Below are 21,340 nucleotides of genomic sequence, written 5' to 3'. Positions count from 1 at the left end.
ATCCATAAAAGAAAGCAACAGAGTTTTGTCAGGGCTAGTAGGGTGGGTATAGAAAATGTAGCTTGAGTCTCTTGTGTGAAGAGATGCTACATCAATCCCAGAATCGTAGAGTTGGAAGGGACCAAGAGGGTCATCTAGCCCAACCCCCTGCAATGGAAGAATATTTTGCCCAATGTGGGGCTCAAAGCCATGACCTTGAGGTTAAGTGCATCTGGAGCAACACAACCAGACTCCTTCATCTGCCCCAGCTGCAACAAAACATGTCTCTCCACAGACTTAGGGGGAGCAGTAATACTCAGTCCCTTCCAGAAAAAGTAACCCAGGGAGGAAGTGGGGTCTCAAAACGACAACCCTGAAGGGCGGGCCCAAGGGTGCCGGGGGGAAAAGAGCCGTGACACGAAGTAAAAACCCACACAGAAACGTACCCAGAGACACAGAACAACCAGTTTAATAAAGGAGTGAAGTTCTTTGATTAAAAAGAGAAAAAATTCCTGTCAGAAAATGACCAGCAAGCGCCAAGCCAAAGAGACTCAGGATGACCCAGCTGCTGCGTCTGAGGAGAATCCTAATATATTGAATTAGAGATGATGAGGCGAAGATTGGAACTGTCTAAGGTTGAAGCAGAGAAAGAAAGAGAAGAGGCCAGAATGGCAGCTGCCCTTCATCCAGCAGAGATACAGGAAGAGAGAGAGAGAGAGAGAGAGAGAGAGAGAGAGAGAGAGAGAGAGAGAGATGAGCCCAAGAAGAAAGAGACAGGGAGGCCAAGATGGCCCATGAAAAAGAGATGCTTCCTTTAAAAATGGAGGAGATTCAGGCGAGGGCAGAACTGCCGCAAGCAATGTTGGGGGTGGAGATTTTGCCTGAGCAAATGTAAAGTATGTAAAAGGTGATGGTGTGCAGGCCTAATGGTCAAAGCTTCAAAATGCCAGTGTTACGGCTAAAATCTGGGTGCGGGGTTACTCTGCCACCCAGCTCGTCAGACTAGGTCCGCGGGTCCCTGCGGAGGAAAATGAGCTCAGCCGGAGACAGGAGCAAACTGCAGAAGATCCAAGTTTATTGCGCAACAGGTTCAAGGCGAGATTGAACAGCGAGAAAGGGGTGACATGAACTTTTGAAATTTCCCTCCATATCCCAAAATATAGTGCAAAATACATCCCAGTTACATCATGAATACATTAAGAAGAGGTTGGGTTACACAGATTACATCATGAATACATTAGGAAGAGGTTGGGTTACACCGGATTAACATATGGAGGAGGGAGGAGGGAATATGCAGAGGGCTGGAGATATGGAGGAGGGAGGGGGGAATATGCAGAGAGCTGGAGATATGCGCAGTAAAGCACATCCTGAGAAGACAATGGTCCATGTATGCATAGTCTGTCACCTGGCATCGCCCAGAGGAAGGGCTTGGCAGAGCGATTTGACCGGATTAGGGTCTTGACACCTTGCTTGAGGGATTATGGAGGACAGGGGAGGTGTCATGGGGGTCCTAGAGAAATTGAGCAAATTGGCACGTTGATTTTCTATGAATTTTAAAGATTTTAGTCCCTTTTGACATTGACAATTGGAAATAAATGGATATATTGTAGCGAAGAAGGAGGTGAAGAATACATGCCCGCCCCTTCCGTATCACCAGTTTTCAAAATGAGGCAAGTCAAATATTTGGGTCCCAAGGGGTGGAAATATATAACCTGATTGGAGCAAGGTAAAGGTCCTTCAAGAGGGGCCTAGACCCTCCACAGAAAGAGAAAGAAGAGCTTTTCTGGGGGGAGTGGGATATTGTCCTCCATTTATTCCTCCTTTTAGCCCCCATGCTGCTCCTTGACATGACTGGGTGAAGAAAGACCAGCCAGACAAGAGCATTTGGAGGGACCAGTGCCAGGCAGCGTTGGGACATTGAAAAACAGCCCTAGATCCGGGGTCAGCAAGCTTTTCCAGCTGGGGGCCGGTCCACCGTCCCTCAGACCTTGTGGGGGGCCGGACTATTTTTTGGGGGGGAAAGAACGAATTCCTATGCCCCACAAATAACCCAGAGATGCAATTTAAGTAAAAGGACACATTCTACTCATGTAAAAACACGCTGATTCCCGGGGGCCGGATTGAGAAGGCGATTGGGCCACATCCGGCCCCCGGGCCTTAGGTGGCCTCCCATGGCCTAGATGGACCTTGGGGTCCCTTCCAACTTTAGGATTCTGCTCCTCATTTTGGAAGGCGGACAAGGAGCAAGAGCCACCTGACGTCACAGAAGGAAGAGGACGGAGTCTTCATCTCCTTGGTTGCCCTTCTCTGGGAGGGGGGGCAGATTGTGAGGAGCAAAAACGAGGACGCGATGATGACTCTCACTTTCAATACTCCTACTATAGGTAGGCTAGAGAAGCTGCGATGTTTTGTTTCCAGGTTGAAACAATCCAATTCAGCAAATGAACAACTCTCTCTCTCTCTCTCTCTCTCTCTCTCTCTCTCTCTCTCTCTCTCTCTGTTGTTGCATCCATCCCAATCTCTCCAAGGATTTAAGGTGGTCACTCAGGGTTCGTGTTTCCTTTTGGAATGAGGCACAGAGAAGTCACTGGTGTCTTCATGATATCTGGTTTATTGACATGTATCTGCAACCTGAGCATGGAGATTGTGGGCTTTACAGCACTGACACCCCTAGAAGGTTCTTGTTTCTCCCAGAGCCGCAGCTGTGGATTCAAACAAACCTCAACCATCCTGCTCTGCCTGCTGCTCTGCTTCTCCATCCCATAACTCCTAAGCTCTGCAGCTCACCTTGCTTCACCTGCCGAGGAAGAGGGCCCTCTCACCTTGGCCTCTCCTACCGAGTCCCTTTCTTCTCTGAACAGCCCATGACCGCAGCCTCTCACTTCATGGCAAACTTGCCTGGTTGAAGGAGATTTGAAGACATGCTGATTCCAGAGGATTGGAAGTGTCTAGCACACAGTGTAATAAACACAGGTCTGGCAACCCAAGTCTAAGCCAAATTCTAAGACTTACTGAATGCAGGGATTTTGGGGGTATAAGAATGGCAGCATGTTCAGAACACACAATGTCACCAGAGGGGAATAAAAGGCTTCCTAGGAAAACCCCCTTGGCTGCTCCTGTGTTGCTTCCAAGGCGACTTCACCAAGAACATACATTTATGGCTGAAATACAGACACAAAGCGGCAGATGGAACAACACAGAATGGCCCCCCCCAGACATGTCTGGCAATGTCTCCCCCCTCCAGCTGCCCCTTCAGGCACCCCCGGGACCCCCTCTTGCTGGGACAGGGCTCTCTGCCCCGCAGCCCCCCCAGACCCGCCCACGGGCCCCCAAGAGAGCCAGGCGGGACTCGCCCCCCCCCGGAGAAGAGACACCCCGGGTCTCCCATCTGGCCCCCCCAAGACCCCCCTCTCCCCCGCCCAGACGCCCCTTCGCAGCCCCGGGCAGAGAGACGGGCGCCTCCTCCCGGACACGGGTTCCCCCTTCACACGCACACGCGCCCAGTCCCGGGTTCTGGGTCCTGCTTCTTCCCTGCCCCCTCCCCCCGGAAGGGGCAGCTCGGCGCCTGCGCGACGCCCCTGGCTCATCCGCAGGGAGAGAGAAGGGTTAAGGGGCGCCGAGCTGGCTTCCTAGAGAGGAAAGGAAAGGAAGGCGGGCCGCTCCTCCTCCTCCTCCTTCTCTCCTCTGACGTCCCTTCCGGCCTTCGCCTGCCGGGCTCTGGTGGGTCTCCTCTCGGGGGAAGCCTGGGGAACTCCCTGCCCCGGGAGGCGGGAAGGGGAGGGAAGAGAGGCTGGGGGGTCCGGGAGGGAGCCAGAGGGACCTCAGGCCCTGGCCAGGGAGGTGGGACTGGAAGAGAGTGAGGAGGGAGAAGGACCTTCGGAGGGACATGATTGTGAGGGAGAAGGAGATTCAGAGGGACATGATTGTGAGGGAGAAGGATATTAGGAGGGACATTATTATGAGGGAGAAGGATATTAAGAGGGACATTATTGTGAGGGAGAAGGATATTAAGAGGGACATTATTGTGAGGGAGAAGTATATTAAGAGGGACATGATTGTGAGGGAGAAGGATATTAAGAGGGACATGATTATGAGGGAGAAGGATATTAGGAGGGACATTATTGTGAGGGAGAAGGATATTAGGAGGGACATTATTATGAGGGAGAAGGATATTAAGAGGGACATTATTGTGAGGGAGAAGGATATTAAGAGGGAAATTATTGTGAGGGAGAAGGATATTAAGAGGGACATTATTATGAGGGAGAAGGATATTAAGAGGGAAATTATTGTGAGGGAGAAGGATATTAAGAGGGACATTATTATGAGGGAGAAGGATATTAAGAGGGACATGATTGTGAGGGAGAAGGACATTAAGAGGGACATTATTATGAGGGAGAAGGATATTAAGAGGGACATGATTGTGAGGGAGAAGGATATTAAGGGGGACATTATTGTGAGGGAGAAGGATATTAAGAGGGACATGATTGTGAGGGAGAAGGATATTAAGAGGGACATTATTATGAGGGAGAAGGATATTAAGAGGGACATTATTATGAGGGAGAAGGAGATTAAGAGGGACATTATTATGAGGGAGAAGGAGATTAAGAGGGACATTATTATGAGGGAGAAGGATATTAGGAGGGACATGATTGTGAGGGAGAAGGATATTAGGAGGGACATGATTGTGAGGGAGAAGGATATTAGGAGGGACATTATTGTGAGGGAGAAGGATATTAAGAGGGACATGATTGTGAGGGAGAAGGAGATTAAGAGGGACATTATTATGAGGGAGAAGGATATTAAGAGGGACATTATTGTGAGGGAGAAGGATATTAAGAGGGACATTATTGTGAGGGAGAAGGATATTAAGAGGGACATGATTGTGAGGGAGAAGTATATTAAGAGGGACATTATTGTGAGGGAGAAGTATATTAAGAGGGACATTATTGTGAGGGAGAAGGACATTAAGAGGGACATTATTGTGAGGGAGAAGGATATTAAGAGGGACATGATTGTGAGGGAGAAGGATATTAAGAGGGACATAATTATGAGGGAGAAGGACATTAAGAGGGACATTATTGTGAGGGAGAAGGATATTAAGAGGGATATTATTATGAGGGAGAAGGACATTAAGAGGGACATGATTGTGAGGGAGAAGGATATTAAGAGGGACATAATTAAGAGGGAGAAGGACATTAAGAGGGACATTATTGTGAGGGAGAAGGATATTAAGAGGGATATTATTGTGAGGGAGAAGGATATTAAGAGGGATATTATTGTGAGGGAGAAGGATATTAAGAGGGATATTATTGTGAGGGAGAAGGATATTAAGAGGGACATTATTGTGAGGGAGAAGGACATTAAGAGGGACATTATTGTGAGGGAGAAGGATATTAAGAGGGACATGATTGTGAGGGAGAAGGATATTAAGAGGGACATAATTGTGAGGGAGAAGGATATTAAGAGGGATATTATTGTGAGGGAGAAGGATATTAAGAGGGATATTATTGTGAGGGAGAAGGATATTAAGAGGGATATTATTGTGAGGGAGAAGGATATTAAGAGGGATATTATTGTGAGGGAGAAGGATATTAAGAGGGATATTATTGTGAGGGAGAAGGATATTAAGAGGGACATTATTATGAGGGAGAAGGATATTAAGAGGGATATTATTGTGAGGGAGAAGGATATTAAGAGGGACATGATTGTGAGGGAGAAGGAGATTAAGAGGGACATTATTGTGAGGGAGAAGGACATTAAGAGGGACATTATTGTGAGGGAGAAGGATATTAGGAGGGACATGATTGTGAGGGAGAAGGATATTAGGAGGGACATTATTGTGAGGGAGAAGGATATTAAGAGGGACATGATTGTGAGGGAGAAGGAGATTAAGAGGGACATTATTATGAGGGAGAAGGATATTAAGAGGGACATTATTGTGAGGGAGAAGGATATTAAGAGGGACATTATTGTGAGGGAGAAGGATATTAAGAGGGACATGATTGTGAGGGAGAAGTATATTAAGAGGGACATTATTGTGAGGGAGAAGTATATTAAGAGGGACATTATTGTGAGGGAGAAGGACATTAAGAGGGACATTATTGTGAGGGAGAAGGATATTAAGAGGGACATGATTGTGAGGGAGAAGGATATTAAGAGGGACATAATTATGAGGGAGAAGGACATTAAGAGGGACATTATTGTGAGGGAGAAGGATATTAAGAGGGATATTATTATGAGGGAGAAGGACATTAAGAGGGACATGATTGTGAGGGAGAAGGATATTAAGAGGGACATAATTATGAGGGAGAAGGACATTAAGAGGGACATTATTGTGAGGGAGAAGGATATTAAGAGGGATATTATTGTGAGGGAGAAGGATATTAAGAGGGATATTATTGTGAGGGAGAAGGATATTAAGAGGGATATTATTGTGAGGGAGAAGGATATTAAGAGGGACATTATTGTGAGGGAGAAGGACATTAAGAGGGACATAATTATGAGGGAGAAGGATATTAAGAGGGATATTATTGTGAGGGAGAAGGATATTAAGAGGGATATTATTGTGAGGGAGAAGGATATTAAGAGGGATATTATTGTGAGGGAGAAGGATATTAAGAGGGATATTATTGTGAGGGAGAAGGATATTAAGAGGGATATTATTGTGAGGGAGAAGGATATTAAGAGGGACATTATTATGAGGGAGAAGGATATTAAGAGGGATATTATTGTGAGGGAGAAGGATATTAAGAGGGATATTATTGTGAGGGAGAAGGATATTAAGAGGGATATTATTGTGAGGGAGAAGGATATTAAGAGGGACATGATTGTGAGGGAGAAGGAGATTAAGAGGGAGATTATTGTGAGGGAGAAGGATATTAAGAGGGACATTATTATGAGGGAGAAGGATATTAAGAGGGATATTATTGTGAGGGAGAAGGATATTAAGAGGGATATTATTGTGAGGGAGAAGGATATTAAGAGGGATATTATTGTGAGGGAGAAGGATATTAAGAGGGACATTATTGTGAGGGAGAAGGATATTAAGAGGGACATGATTGTGAGGGAGAAGGAGATTAAGAGGGACATTATTATGAGGGAGAAGGATATTAAGAGGGACATGATTGTGAGGGAGAAGGAGATTAAGAGGGACATAATTATGAGGGAGAAGGACATTAAGAGGGACATTATTATGAGGGAGAAGGATATTAAGAGGGATATTATTGTGAGGGAGAAGGATATTAAGAGGGATATTATTGTGAGGGAGAAGGATATTAAGAGGGATATTATTGTGAGGGAGAAGGATATTAAGAGGGATATTATTGTGAGGGAGAAGGAGATTAAGAGGGATATTATTGTGAGGGAGAAGGATATTAAGAGGGATATTATTGTGAGGGAGAAGGATATTAAGAGGGACATTATTATGAGGGAGAAGGATATTAAGAGGGATATTATTGTGAGGGAGAAGGATATTAAGAGGGACATGATTGTGAGGGAGAAGGAGATTAAGAGGGACATTATTATGAGGGAGAAGGATATTAAGAGGGACATGATTGTGAGGGAGAAGGAGATTAAGAGGGACATAATTATGAGGGAGAAGGACATTAAGAGGGACATTATTGTGAGGGAGAAGGATATTAAGAGGGATATTATTGTGAGGGAGAAGGATATTAAGAGGGACATTATTATGAGGGAGAAGGATATTAAGAGGGATATTATTGTGAGGGAGAAGGATATTAAGAGGGATATTATTGTGAGGGAGAAGGATATTAAGAGGGACATTATTATGAGGGAGAAGGATATTAAGAGGGATATTATTGTGAGGGAGAAGGATATTAAGAGGGACATGATTGAAACTAAATCCTTCGAAGACAGAGGTCCTATGGCTAGGTCGGGATAGCATGGGGATGAGGGACCAACTCCCTTCTCTTGCGGGGGCCCAATTAGTGCCATTGCCTTCCGTTAAGAGTTTGGGTGTAATCCTTGACGCCTCCCTTTCCATGGAGGCGCAAGTCACAGCAACAGCCAAGGCGACATTTTTCCACCTTCGCCGCACCAAGCAGTTGGTCCCTTACCTTTCCCGCCCCGACCTGGCCACAGTGATCCATGCAACAGTCATCTCCAGGCTTGACTACTGTAACTCGCTCTACGCGGGGCTGCCCTTGAAGCTGTCCCAGAAACTCCAGCGGGTACAGAATGCTGCAGCGAGGCTCCTCACAGGGTCTCTGCCATGGGAGCATATTCATCCAGTGCTTTTCAAGCTGCACTGGCTCCCGGTGGAGTACAGGGTCAGATTTAAGGTGCTGCTTTTGACCTTTAAAGCCCTTCACGGCCTAGGACCCTCGTACCTACAGGACCGCCTCGCCTGGTATGCCCCACGGAGAGCCTCAAGGTCCATAAATAACAACACCCTAGTGGTCCCAGGCCCTAAGGAAGTTAGATTGGCTTCAACCAGAGCCAGGGCCTTTTCAGCACTGGCCCCAACTTGGTGGAACGCTCTGTCTCATGAGACCAGGGCCCTGCAGGATCTGATCTCTTTCCGCAGGGCCTGTAAGACAGAGTTGTTCCGCCTGGCCTTTGGATTGGAGCCAATTTGATTCCCTCCGCCCCCTTTTTCTTTTTTCTTTTCCTTCTCCTGCAATGAGGCTCCATTTTAATATTTTAATGTTCCATTATTTTAATGTTGTATTTTATTTTTGTTTTTAAGTTGTAATCACTCATCTTGTTTTTATTATTGCTTGTAAGCCGCTCTGAGCCCGGCCTTGGCTGGGGAGGGCGGGGTATAAATAAAAAATTATTATTATTATTATTATTATTATTATTATTATTGTGAGGGAGAAGGAGATTAAGAGGGAGATTATTGTGAGGGAGAAGGATATTAAGAGGGACATTATTATGAGGGAGAAGGATATTAAGAGGGATATTATTGTGAGGGAGAAGGATATTAAGAGGGACATGATTGTGAGGGAGAAGGAGATTAAGAGGGAGATTATTGTGAGGGAGAAGGATATTAAGAGGGACATTATTATGAGGGAGAAGGATATTAAGAGGGATATTATTGTGAGGGAGAAGGATATTAAGAGGGATATTATTGTGAGGGAGAAGGATATTAAGAGGGATATTATTGTGAGGGAGAAGGATATTAAGAGGGACATTATTGTGAGGGAGAAGGAGATTAAGAGGGATATTATTATGAGGGAGAAGGATATTAAGAGGGATATTATTGTGAGGGAGAAGGATATTAAGAGGGATATTATTGTGAGGGAGAAGGATATTAAGAGGGATATTATTGTGAGGGAGAAGGATATTAAGAGGGATATTATTATGAGGGAGAAGGATATTAAGAGGGACATTATTATGAGGGAGAAGGATATTAAGAGGGACATGATTGTGAGGGAGAAGGAGATTAAGAGGGACATAATTATGAGGGAGAAGGACATTAAGAGGGACATTATTATGAGGGAGAAGGATATTAAGAGGGATATTATTGTGAGGGAGAAGGATATTAAGAGGGATATTATTGTGAGGGAGAAGGATATTAAGAGGGATATTATTGTGAGGGAGAAGGATATTAAGAGGGACATTATTGTGAGGGAGAAGGATATTAAGAGGGACATTATTATGAGGGAGAAGGATATTAAGAGGGATATTATTGTGAGGGAGAAGGATATTAAGAGGGACATGATTGTGAGGGAGAAGGAGATTAAGAGGGAGATTATTGTGAGGGAGAAGGATATTAAGAGGGACATTATTGTGAGGGAGAAGGATATTAAGAGGGATATTATTGTGAGGGAGAAGGATATTAAGAGGGATATTATTGTGAGGGAGAAGGATATTAAGAGGGATATTATTGTGAGGGAGAAGGAGATTAAGAGGGAGATTATTGTGAGGGAGAAGGATATTAAGAGGGACATTATTATGAGGGAGAAGGATATTAAGAGGGATATTATTGTGAGGGAGAAGGATATTAAGAGGGATATTATTGTGAGGGAGAAGGATATTAAGAGGGATATTATTGTGAGGGAGAAGGATATTAAGAGGGACATTATTGTGAGGGAGAAGGATATTAAGAGGGACATTATTATGAGGGAGAAGGATATTAAGAGGGATATTATTGTGAGGGAGAAGGATATTAAGAGGGACATGATTGTGAGGGAGAAGGATATTGAGGGACATTATTATGAGGGAGAAGGATATTAAGAGGGACATGATTGTGAGGGAGAAGGATATTAAGAGGGACATGATTGTGAGGGAGAAGGATATTAAGAGGGACATTATTATGAGGGAGAAGTATATTAAGAGGGACATTATTATGAGGGAGAAGGATATTAAGGGGGACATTATTGTGATGGAGAAGGATATTAAGAGGGACATTATTGTGAGGGAGAAGGATATTAAGAGGGACATTATTATGAGGGAGAAGGATATTAAGAGGGATATTATTGTGAGGGAGAAGGATATTAAGAGGGACATGATTGTGAGGGAGAAGGATATTGAGGGACATTATTATGAGGGAGAAGGATATTAAGAGGGACATGATTGTGAGGGAGAAGGATATTAAGAGGGACATGATTGTGAGGGAGAAGTATATTAAGAGGGACATGATTGTGAGGGAGAAGGATATTAAGAGGGACATGATTGTGAGGGAGAAGGATATTAAGAGGGACATGATTGTGAGGGAGAAAGATATTAAGAGGGACATGATTGTGAGGGAGAAGTATATTAAGAGGGACATTATTGTGAGGGAGAAGGATATTAAGAGGGACATGATTGTGAGGGAGAAGGATATTAAGAGGGACATGATTGTGAGGGAGAAGGATATTAAGAGGGATATTATTATGAGGGAGAAGGAGATTAAGAGGGACATGATTGTGAGGGAGAAGGATATTAAGAAGGACATTATTATGAGGGAGAAGGATATTAAGAGGGACATTATTGTGAGGGAGAAGGTTATTATGAGGGACATAATTATGAGGGAGAAGAATATTAAGAGGGATATTATTATGAGGGAGAAGGAGATTAAGAGGGACATGATTGTGAGGGAGAAGGATATTAAGAGGGACATTATTATGAGGGAGAAGGATATTAAGAAGGACATGATTGTGAGGGAGAAGGATATTAAGAGGGAGATGATTATGGGGGAGAAGCATATTAAGGGGGACATTATTATGAGGGAGAAGGACATTAAGAGGGACATTATTATGAGGGAGAAGGATATTAAGAGGGACATGATTGTGAGGGAGAAGGATATTAAGAGGGACATTATTGTGAGGGAGAAGGATATTAAGAGGGACATTATGAGGGAGAAGGATATTAAGAGGGACATTATGAGGGAGAAGGACATTCGGAGGGACATTATTATGAGGGAGAAGTATATTAAGAGGGACATGATTGTGAGGGAGAAGGACATTAAGAGGGACATTATTATGAGTTAGAAGGATATTAAGAGGGACATGATTGTGAGGGAGAAGGATATTAAGAGGGACATTATTATGAGGGAGAAGGATATTAAGAGGGACATTATTGTGAGGGAGAAGGATATTAAGAGGGACATTATTGTGAGGGAGAAGGATATTAAGAGGGACATTATTATGAGGGAGAAGGATATTAAGAGGGACATTATTATGAGGGAGAAGTATATTAAGAGGGACATTATTATGAGGGAGAAGGATATTAAGAGGGACATGATTGTGAGGGAGAAGGATATTAAGAGGGACATTATTATGAGGGAGAAGGACATTAAGAGGGACATTATTAGGAGGGAGAAGGATATTAAGAGGGACATGATTGTGAGGGAGAAGGATATTAAGAGGGACATTATTATGAGGGAGAAGGATATTAAGAGGGATATAATTGTGAGGGAGAAGGATATTAAGAGGGACATTATTATGAGAGAGAAGGATATTAAGAGGGACATAATTGTGAGGGAGAAGGATATTAAGAGGGACATTATTGTGAGGGAGAAGGACATTAAGAGGGACATGATTGTGAGGGAGAAGGATATTAAGAGGGACATTATTGTGAGGGAGAAGGACATTAAGAGGGACATGATTGTGAGGGAGAAGGATATTAAGAGGGACATAATTGTGAGGGAGAAGTATATTAAGAGGGACATGAGGGAGAAGGATATTAAGAGGGACATTATTATGAGGGAGAAGGATATTATGAGGGACATAATTATGAGGGAGAAGCATATTAAGAGGGACATGAGGGAGAAGGATATTAAGAGGGACATTATTATGAGGGAGAAGGACATTAAGAGGGAAATTATTGTGAGGGAGAAGTATATTAAGAGGGAAAGACCACGAAGGAGAAGTACAGGAATACCTCTGCTTACAAACCGTCCTCCTTGCAAACGCTTTAGTTTCTCTCTCTATTCATAAATCTCTGTATGTCGGGCATTTCCCCTCCCTAATTCTGAATTTGTTTGACTAAACTGCGTGAGGCAGTGAATGACAGGAGGGCCTGGCGTCCTCTGGTCCAGGGGGTCACAAAGAGGCGCTCAGGACTAAACGACTAAACAACAACAGTTCTTTATTTGATGGAAAGTCCAGTTTCCGAGGCGTCTTCCAGGGCAGTTCCACCCAGAGGGCCTTGCCACCGTCCCCTCGGATCCAGAGCAGGAAGTCCCCAAGGGACGGTGGCTGGAGCTAGACATGGGCCCTGCTGCTCACCAAGCCACCCAAGCAGATATGGCTGGGTTGGGGCGAAGCTCTGGACTATGAAGTGGGGTTGGGAGGGACCCCCACTGTTGCCTTGGCTCCAGATTACACTCACTTGTCATTCACAGTTATGACTTCTCCCTCACCCTTTTCCCACCCAGGCAGCTTGGAGTCTGAGCTGTGGTGCAATCCAGCCCTGGTTCCTAGCAAGACTCAGCCACGCTTCCTCAGGAAACATTCTTCTCCTCTTCATCTTACAATAGAATAGTGTTTTTGATTCGTAGGATTTGCTGCACCTTCCATTAGAACTTGGCAGAGGACCAAGGGGCTCCTTCCGATCTCCTGGAGGTGTCCTGAGAACAGAGATGGATGAGCAAGACTCAGCTGGCCCTGAAGCAGGAAGAGGCCATGCCATGGAAACGGGGAGCAGTGGGGAATTCTGGGAAAACTCCGTGCAGAAGATCCTGGGTGAGGAGGACACCCTTTGCTCAGAGGTGCAGAGCCAGCAGCTCAGGCAGTTCTGCTACCATGAGGCCAAAGGACCCCGAGAGGTTTGCAGCCAACTCTACCACCTTGACCATCAGTGGCTGAAGCCAGAAAGGCACACGAAAGCTGAGATGCTGGACCTGGTGATCTTGGAGCAGTTCCTGGCTGTCCTTCCAGAGGAGATGGAGATCTGGGTGAGGGAATGCGGAGCGGAGACCAGTTCCCAGGCGGTGGCCCTGGCCGAAGGTTTCCTCCTGAGTCAGGCAGAGGAGAGGAAGCAGGCAGAGCAGCAGGTGAGAGAGACTTTCCTCTGGATACTCCCAAGGGGCTCCAAAGAGGAGGGAGAGTATTCCCAAATCATTTCCTAATGGCCCATCCTTTTTTGGAAAGCTTATTATTATTATTATTATTATTATTATTATTATTATTATTATTATTTATCAAACTCGTGCCTGGGTGCCTTCCAGCACATATAAAAGCATCAGAAGACATCAGATGTCTTCTAAAAGTTATGCGTTTTCTTATCTCCTTCTCACCTGATGGGAGGGCATTCCCCAGGGTGGGGGCCACTGCGGAGAAGGTCTTCTGCCTGTTTCCCTGTAACTTCACTTACCACAGTGAGGGAATCAGCAGAAGACCCTCGGAACTGGACCTCAGTTCATGGAGACGCTCCTTTGGGTATACTGGGCCTTTCAGGCCAACACTTTGAATTGTGCTGGGAAACGTTCTGGGAGCCAGTGAAGATCCTTGAGGACCAATGTTTCATGGTCCTGGCAGCCAACCCCAGACACCAGTCTAGCAGAAGCAGGAAACAACTTTCACCTCTGTCCCCCGAAAGCGCTTGCCTCTGCCATTCCTTCTCTAACCCTTCTCCCCATTCTCTGTTTTGAATCCTTGCTGCTCTTTCAGAGGAAGGATCTTTTGGCAGAAAGGGGTCTTGATTCTTCTGAGGCAGAGAAGACTCCGTTGGACGCCAGAGTGAGGCCTCTGGGTAAGGAGGAAGGAGTGTTTTCTCCCCCGTTTTGTCACATTCTCTTGGTTTTGAAACTAATCTTGGAGTTCTTTGCATCTTTTGGGGGAAGACACCTGGAGCCCAGAGGGGGGGGGGGGAGATGTATTTTTGCACAACTATTATATGAAATGGGTACAAATGTACTCAGCAGGGGAGACGTTTATGATAGTAATTTGATTAGTTTACGATTACAGTCCAATAATAGCCTCCCTATAACAATGTGAAATTACAATACAATTACTAATACCAATCTTATACAAATTTATATAATATAGGTGGCCCCCCGCATACTAAAACCAATGGTTTGATTATTTTCTTGATTTCTGCATTCCAAAATTGCAATTACACTCCTGTCGAGATAACAATCCTTTATACAACAACTGCAGTATTAATGACTTCCATTCGTATGGAAACATCAAAAAATATATAAAACTACAAGTGAGGCACTCCAGCGATATCCTTACTCTTCCCGTGTGTGGCAATCTTTCTGTTCGTGATATTTCTTCCTGTCCTTGTAAAATGTTCTGTCTATCTTTTCCTGGTTGTTGCTGTTCTCCATCATTCCTTGGGCGGAGCTAATATCCCATTGTGGTTTCGGGAATTGTCCATCGCTCTGTCCTGTGCTTCGTTGTTTGGCAACTTTAACAGCAGCTGCAAAAATCACACTGTCCCAATAAATAATCAGTTTTTGCCATTTTTCTTCTCTGCCTGGGAAGGAGAGGGATCGGTCAGAATTGCAAATGACTCAGTAATGAACCTTATCAGCTCCCTCACAGCTTTCAGATTCCTTACATCTCTCTGTCTGGCCTAAGATAAATGCGCATTTATCCAATTAGATTAAATTCCAAGTCCTTTTAGCATTAATCAGTTCAGTCTGTATATAATAAAGGATGGGGAAGAGTCAGCTCTAATTTTCCATCGCAAACATTTTGCAAAATACAGCTTCCTTCCCTTTTTCCTTTTTGTTTTTTACACACACAGTTCTATTTGAAGTTATATTTCATATCTGCAGTCCAGTTTCATCCCTGCTCACCTGTACATAGATATTTTCAACTAGTATTCAATCACAGGCTACCAATTCATTAGTGTAGAAAAGAAAACTTTATATAAAGAAGCCATAGACTCCCCTCCCCCCACCCACTGTCTTTTGCACCAAATGAAGTTTATTCTCAAATTCAAACCTTAAAGACCTTGCAGCTGGTTCAATTCCGCACTTCATGATCTCATCTCTTCCAGCAACGCCTGTACATTAGTCCAAATTGAGCTCTAATTGACAGGAGAACTTCTGCTTCTTAATTGCAGCGAAGGAGGGTTTTCGGCAGGCAAAGGGCTTTTGCACTCAGCGCCTCCCTGCCTCTCGCAATCCATGCTGGAGCCGGAACGTGGTACCGAGACAAACTGGGAGTGAAGCCCGTTCCCCCCTGTCCCTGGGGGAAACTTGCAAGGAGAATTACCCTCAGTCATCCTTGTTTTTCCCTTGCCAACGATCTCCCGCTGCCTCCATTAAAGCAGAGCGGAACCGGAAGCTAGCAGGGGAGACTTGGACAAGCCCCATCTGTACTTAGAGATGCACTGTTTCACCTCTGAGAGAAGCAGGCGCTCACGGTTTCCACTTACCTTGGTCTCTCCCAGGTGACGGAATGATGCCACCAAGACCTGCTCCTTCATCTTTTCATGGTGGTGGAGGGGAGGCAGCAGCTGTGGACCCAGATCAGGTAGGGGGAAGGAGCCTTGTGGGGAAGGACTGCTTGGATGCAGACTGGCGGGACACAGTTGGATGCAGAGGAATGGTGGGAGGAGCCAGAGAAGAGGGAGCCGACTGGGAGGAGGAGGAGGAGGAGGAGGGGTCTGAAGCTGGAGAGGGAAGAGGGCTCAGGGAGCAGAGGGAGTCTGTGGCAGAGAGCAGCCCAGACTCCGAGGCAGAAGCTGCAGCAGGAGAGAGGGATGAGGAAGGCAGAGAGGGGTCTGGCCGCTGTAGAAAACAACAGAGCCAAGTGAATGTTCTCTAAGAGGACAGCCTTTTTCCTGTTCTGTTAGGGTCCAGTGTGCTTTGAAGATGTAGCTGTCCATTTCACAGACGAGGAGTGGGCGTTGCTGGATCCTGACCAGAGAGCTCTCCATAAGGAAGTCATGGAGGAGAATCGTGGGATCTTGGACTCTCTCGGTAAGGCTCCCTATTGGATCATCCTATCTGTTTTGTAATGCAAGACATCTCTCTATGCGACGAACCTCTGATATTTTGATGGGGCTCAACAGCGCCACCCACAGCACCTGGGATGTTAACACTCCCACAGCAAACCTTGGATGGATGGCTATTGATTGTTTTCCCTGTGCATATTCTTCCTCCAGTTCTGCCGTTTAAAACCATGATCAGGCTGTCTGAACTGCCCAGGCCTTCTTAAATGTAGGCTTCAGAGTGATTTGGGATGTTGAAGTAGCTTCAGTCAAGTTTCCTGCTTTTGTTCTTCCTTCTGTCTCTCTCTGGTTGACCAAAGAGTCGCTTGGCATTGGAGATGGCACAGATTCCACGACTGAACCAAACAAACTCCATCCCAAAACAGAGCCAGGCTTTTTGAATCTCAGGCAGTGAACCCTGTAGTAACAATAATGGTAATTTTATTATTTTTACCTTGCCCATCTGACTGGGTTGCCCCAGCCACTCTGGGCAAATTCCAACAAATATAATAAAACATCAAACATTAAAAACTTCCCAATACAGAGGTGCCTTCAGAAGTCCTCTAAAAGTTGCATAGTTATTTCCTTGACATCTGATGGGAGGGCGTTCCACAGGGTGGGTTCCCCTATCGAGAAGGCCCCCTGCCTTGCCTCGTCCCCTGTAACGTCTCACAAAAATGTAACATTTAAGTACAGTGGTACTTCGGGTTAAGAACTTAATTCGTTCTGAAGGTCTGTTCTTAACCTGAAACTGTTCTTAACCTGAAGCACCACTTGCTCATGGGGCCTCCTGCTGCCGCTGTTAGCGGAGTCTGTAACCTGAAGCGTATGTAATCTGAAGCGTATGTAACCCGAGGTAACACTGTATATCTTAATTTTGGACAGGGAACTTACCCACTTTGGCCATCTTTTAAATACCGTATTTTTTGCTCCATAGGACGCAGTTTTTCCGTCTTAAAAACTAAGGGGGAAAGTCTGGGCTTCCTATGGAGCGAATTCAGGGGGGGGGAGGCAGGCAGGAAAAGCCCCCAAGAGCCACACACAAGCTTTGCGCGGCTCTTGAGGGCTTTTCCCCAGGAGGGAGAAGGGACTGACGTGGCCAGTCAGTCCCTTCTCCCTCCTGGGGAAAAGCCTTACATGCCTCTCCAGCCGCGGGAGGCTGTGTGAGGCTAAAGAAGCCAACTTTTTAAAAATCTCTCTATCACTACCGCTTTTTCTTTTTCCGTCCTTTCTCCACCCCCTTCTTTTCGTCTGGATCAGTGTTTTTATCTAACGTTTTAGTTTGGAGGGGGGGATATTATAAAAAAGGAAACTTTGCAGCTTTTATTTTAGTATACAATAAAAACAGATTAAACAAAACACAAAAGAAGGAAATAGTATAGAAGAGGAAGAGAAAAGGGAAAGAGGGGGGGATACAAAGCCATTTAACAGAGGTAGATCTTAACCCTTGCCTCAAATGGGAGCTTCTCTGGGCAGGTATTCCCTCAGCTTAAGTGGGGTGGGGGAAGAGTGGCAGGTAGGGGGGTACCTACCTAGACACTGAGGCCACATGTCTCTCTGATGAAAATTGGGAGTGGGCATTGTGTGAAGTGGCTGTGAATCTCCTGCCGCAGAATTGTAGGAATGTATAGAGTTGGGAGGGCCACCCGAGGGTCATCTAGTCCAGCCCCCTCACAATGTAGGAATCACAGCTAAAGAACGCCAGGCAGATGGTCCCCCAACCGCTGCTTAAAAGCCTCCAGTGGTGGAGACCCCCAACACCTTCCATGGTCATAGAATTGCGGGGTTGGAAGGGAACCCCAGGAGTCATCTAGTCCAGCCCCGATGGACAGCGGGCACGATCCATCCCATTTCGCAAGGCTAAAGATGCTGTGCAAGGCTAAAGAGGAGGCCAAGGCAGCGAGTGGGATGGATTGCGTTTGCTGCCTTGTCTTCTTCTTTAGCCGCGCTGGAGAGGTTTAGCTCCTGGCTGGAGAGGTTGCGCGGCTATGGATCCCGCTTGCTGTCTTGGTTTCCTTGCTCTTGGGGACTGGGGGGGGGACCCGGGCTTCCCCGGCAGCCCCGAGAAACTCTGGGAGAAGCGGACAGGCTGTGCGCATCGTGTCCGTGGCTCTCTTGGGCTGGGGGGCGGATAATATTTTCCCCCTTGATTTCCCCCTCTAAAAACTAGGTGCGTCCTGTGGTCTGGTGCGTCCAATAGAGCAAAAAATACGGTAATAATAAAAGCACATTTTATTTATGAAGATAGTATAGATCCATATTTAAATTTGAACAAAATGACATTACCAGGTTAAGCTGTACTTTTAAAAACTAGAGAGAGAAAACATATAATATTCAATTTGATTTGTATATGAAACTAGACATTTTGCAGAACAAAAGGAACATTATAACATCTAACTCCCTTCAGTTCTTCGCCTCTCCCAGGCATTAATTAGCATTGTTCCATAATTTGGGGCTGCACTTCTTCCCGAGACTCTAATCCGTTTGCCTCTTAGTTTCAGGTGGTGATGAATTGGAAATGAAGAACAAGGGAGACCACAACGAAATCGACACAGTGGAGGAGCCATATCAGGATTCAGACTGTGGAGAGAGCTTCAGTCAGAGCTCCCATTCCACTTCCCATCAAAGAAATCCCCTTGAGAAGAAACCCTATCACTGCTTGGAATGTGGAAATAACTTCAACCAGAGGGCCAAGCTCACTTCCCATCGAAGAATCCATACAGGGGAGAAACCCTATCAGTGCATGGAACATGGAAAGAGCTTCACTGCTAGCTCCTCTCTCACCTCCCATCAAAGAATTCATACAGGGGAGAAACCCTATCAGTGTGTGGAGTGTGGAAAGAGCTTCACTGATAGCTCCTCTCTCACCTCCCATCAAAGAATTCATACAGGGGAGAAACCCTTTCAGTGCGTAGAATGTGGAAAGAGCTTCAATCGGAGTGCCCATCTCACTTCCCATCAAAGGATTCATACAGGGGAGAAACCCTTTCAGTGCGTGGAATGTGGAAAGAGCTTCAGGACGAGCTTTCAACTGACTTTGCATCAAAGGATTCATACAGGGGAGAAACCCTATCAGTGTGTGGAGTGTGGAAAGAGCTTCACTGCTAGCTCCTCTCTCACCTCCCATCAAAGAATTCATACAGGGGAGAAACCCTATCAGTGTGTGGAGTGTGGAAAGAGCTTCACTGATAGCTCCTCTCTCACCTCCCATCAAAGAATTCATACAGGGGAGAAACCCTTTCAGTGCGTAGAATGTGGAAAGAGCTTCAATCGGAGTGCCCATCTCACTTCCCATCAAAGGATTCATACAGGGGAGAAACCCTTTCAGTGCGTGGAATGTGGAAAGAGCTTCAGGATGAGCTTTCAACTGACTTTGCATCAAAGGATTCATACAGGTGAGAAACCCTATCACTGCTTGGAGTGTGGAAAGAGCTTCAATCAGAGGGCCAAGCTCACTTCCCATCAAAGGATTCATACAGGGGAGAAACCCTATCAGTGCGTGGAATGTGGAAAGAGCTTCACTGATAGCTCCTCTCTCACTTCCCATCAAAGAAATCATACAGGGGAGAAACCCTTTCAGTGCGTGGAATGTGGAAAGAGCTTCACTCGGAGTGACAATCTCACTTCCCATCAAAGGATTCATACAGGGGAGAAACCCTTTCAGTGCGTGGAATGTGGAAAGAGCTTCAGGATGAGCTTTGAACTCACTTTGCATCAAAGGATTCATACAGGGGAGAAACCCTATCACTGCTTGGAGTGTGGAAAGAGCTTCAGTCACAGGAACAATCTCACTTCCCATCGTAGAATTCATACAGGGGAGAAACCATATCACTGCTTGGATTGTGGTAAAAGCTTCAGGACGAGCTTTGAACTCACTTCCCATCAAAGGATTCATACAGGGGAGAAACCCTATCACTGCTTGGAGTGTGGAAAGTGCTTCAATCAGAGGGCCAAGCTCACTTCCCATCAAAGGATTCATACAGGGGAGAAACCCTATCAGTGTGTGGAGTGTGGAAAGAGCTTCACTGATAGGTGTTCTCTCACTTCCCATCAAAGAAATCATACAGGGGAGAAACCCTTTCAGTGCTTGGAATGTGGAAAGAGCTTCAATCGGAGGGCCCATCTCACTTCCCATCAAAGGATTCATACAGGGGAGAAACCCTTTCAGTGCGTGGAATGTGGAAAGAGCTTCACCAGGAAAGAAAGTCTCACAGCCCATCACAAAATCCACATGGGAAAAACCCTAACAGTGTGTGGAATGTTGAAAGAGCTTCAGTCAAAGCAACAATCTCATTTCCCATCAGAGAATTCACACAGGGTAGAAACTATTTCAGTGCCAAGAGTGTGATAGGAGGGATTTGTGAAAGTTTGGTCTCATTTTTAAAGTTCTTAACACAATTGGAGCTCTTAAAAGGACTTAGGGCTCCCTGAAAAAGCTAAAATTAAGACAGGTTTGCGCTCTTGACTATGCTACCACTCAGTGGATTTGTAACTGGCTGACTGACCAAACCCAAAAGGTGCTCATCAATGGTTCCTCTTCATCCTGGAGAAGAGTGACTAGTGGGGTGCCACAGAGTTCTGTCTTGGGCCTGGTCTTATTCAACATCTTTATCAACGACTTGGATGATGGACTCTAGGGCATCCTGATCAAATTTGCAGATGACACCTGTCAGAGCTGCTCCCAGATCCTAGCTCACAGAGGATCACGCTAGCCAGCGTTCACTTTATAAAAGTATTTATTGAGTTACAGTTTCCATTTCCAAGCTGCCACGTGCAGCTCTACGTCTTATAAGCTAGACCGGCGAAGCTCCGTCTGAGTCTCCGCCCCTTGTACACCAACTTAATACCCTAGCCTTACTCCACCTTTTCCGCCTGACCGTTCTTCTCTGGATCCCTCTGCCCCCCGTGGTCTCTGTTGGGAAACTGCCAGGGAGATAACGTCCATCTGAGCCCCCAAGCCGGAGTTCTGGACATCCATCGGCCTCCCGTAGTCACGCAGATCCAACAGTTAGGGGCACAAAGCCTT

General features: G+C 45.7%; 1 protein-coding gene across 1 annotated transcript in view; it reads left to right on the top strand.

The window, feature by feature from the left end:
* Positions 1-3,684: 3,684 nt before the first annotated feature.
* Positions 3,685-21,340, top strand: part of LOC308590295 (uncharacterized protein) — a 155,099-nt gene continuing 137,443 nt past the window's right edge. Inside the window, exons 1-6 of the mRNA XM_081200209.1 lie at positions 3,685-3,699; positions 12,926-13,420; positions 14,037-14,118; positions 15,772-15,854; positions 16,177-16,303; positions 18,810-20,589. Of these exons, the coding sequence (XP_081056335.1) occupies positions 13,007-13,420; positions 14,037-14,118; positions 15,772-15,854; positions 16,177-16,303; positions 18,810-20,589 (2,486 nt within the window). The 5' untranslated portion in view covers positions 3,685-3,699; positions 12,926-13,006. The remainder of the gene's footprint in view (positions 3,700-12,925; positions 13,421-14,036; positions 14,119-15,771; positions 15,855-16,176; positions 16,304-18,809; positions 20,590-21,340) is intronic.

The sequence above is a fragment of the Podarcis bocagei genome, assembly GCF_964188305.1.
Source record: "Podarcis bocagei genome assembly, chromosome: 7".
Lineage (NCBI taxonomy): Eukaryota > Metazoa > Chordata > Lepidosauria > Squamata > Lacertidae > Podarcis > Podarcis bocagei.
Note: the sequence above shows the minus strand (reverse complement) of the source record. Positions and strands in the feature narration are given on the sequence as shown.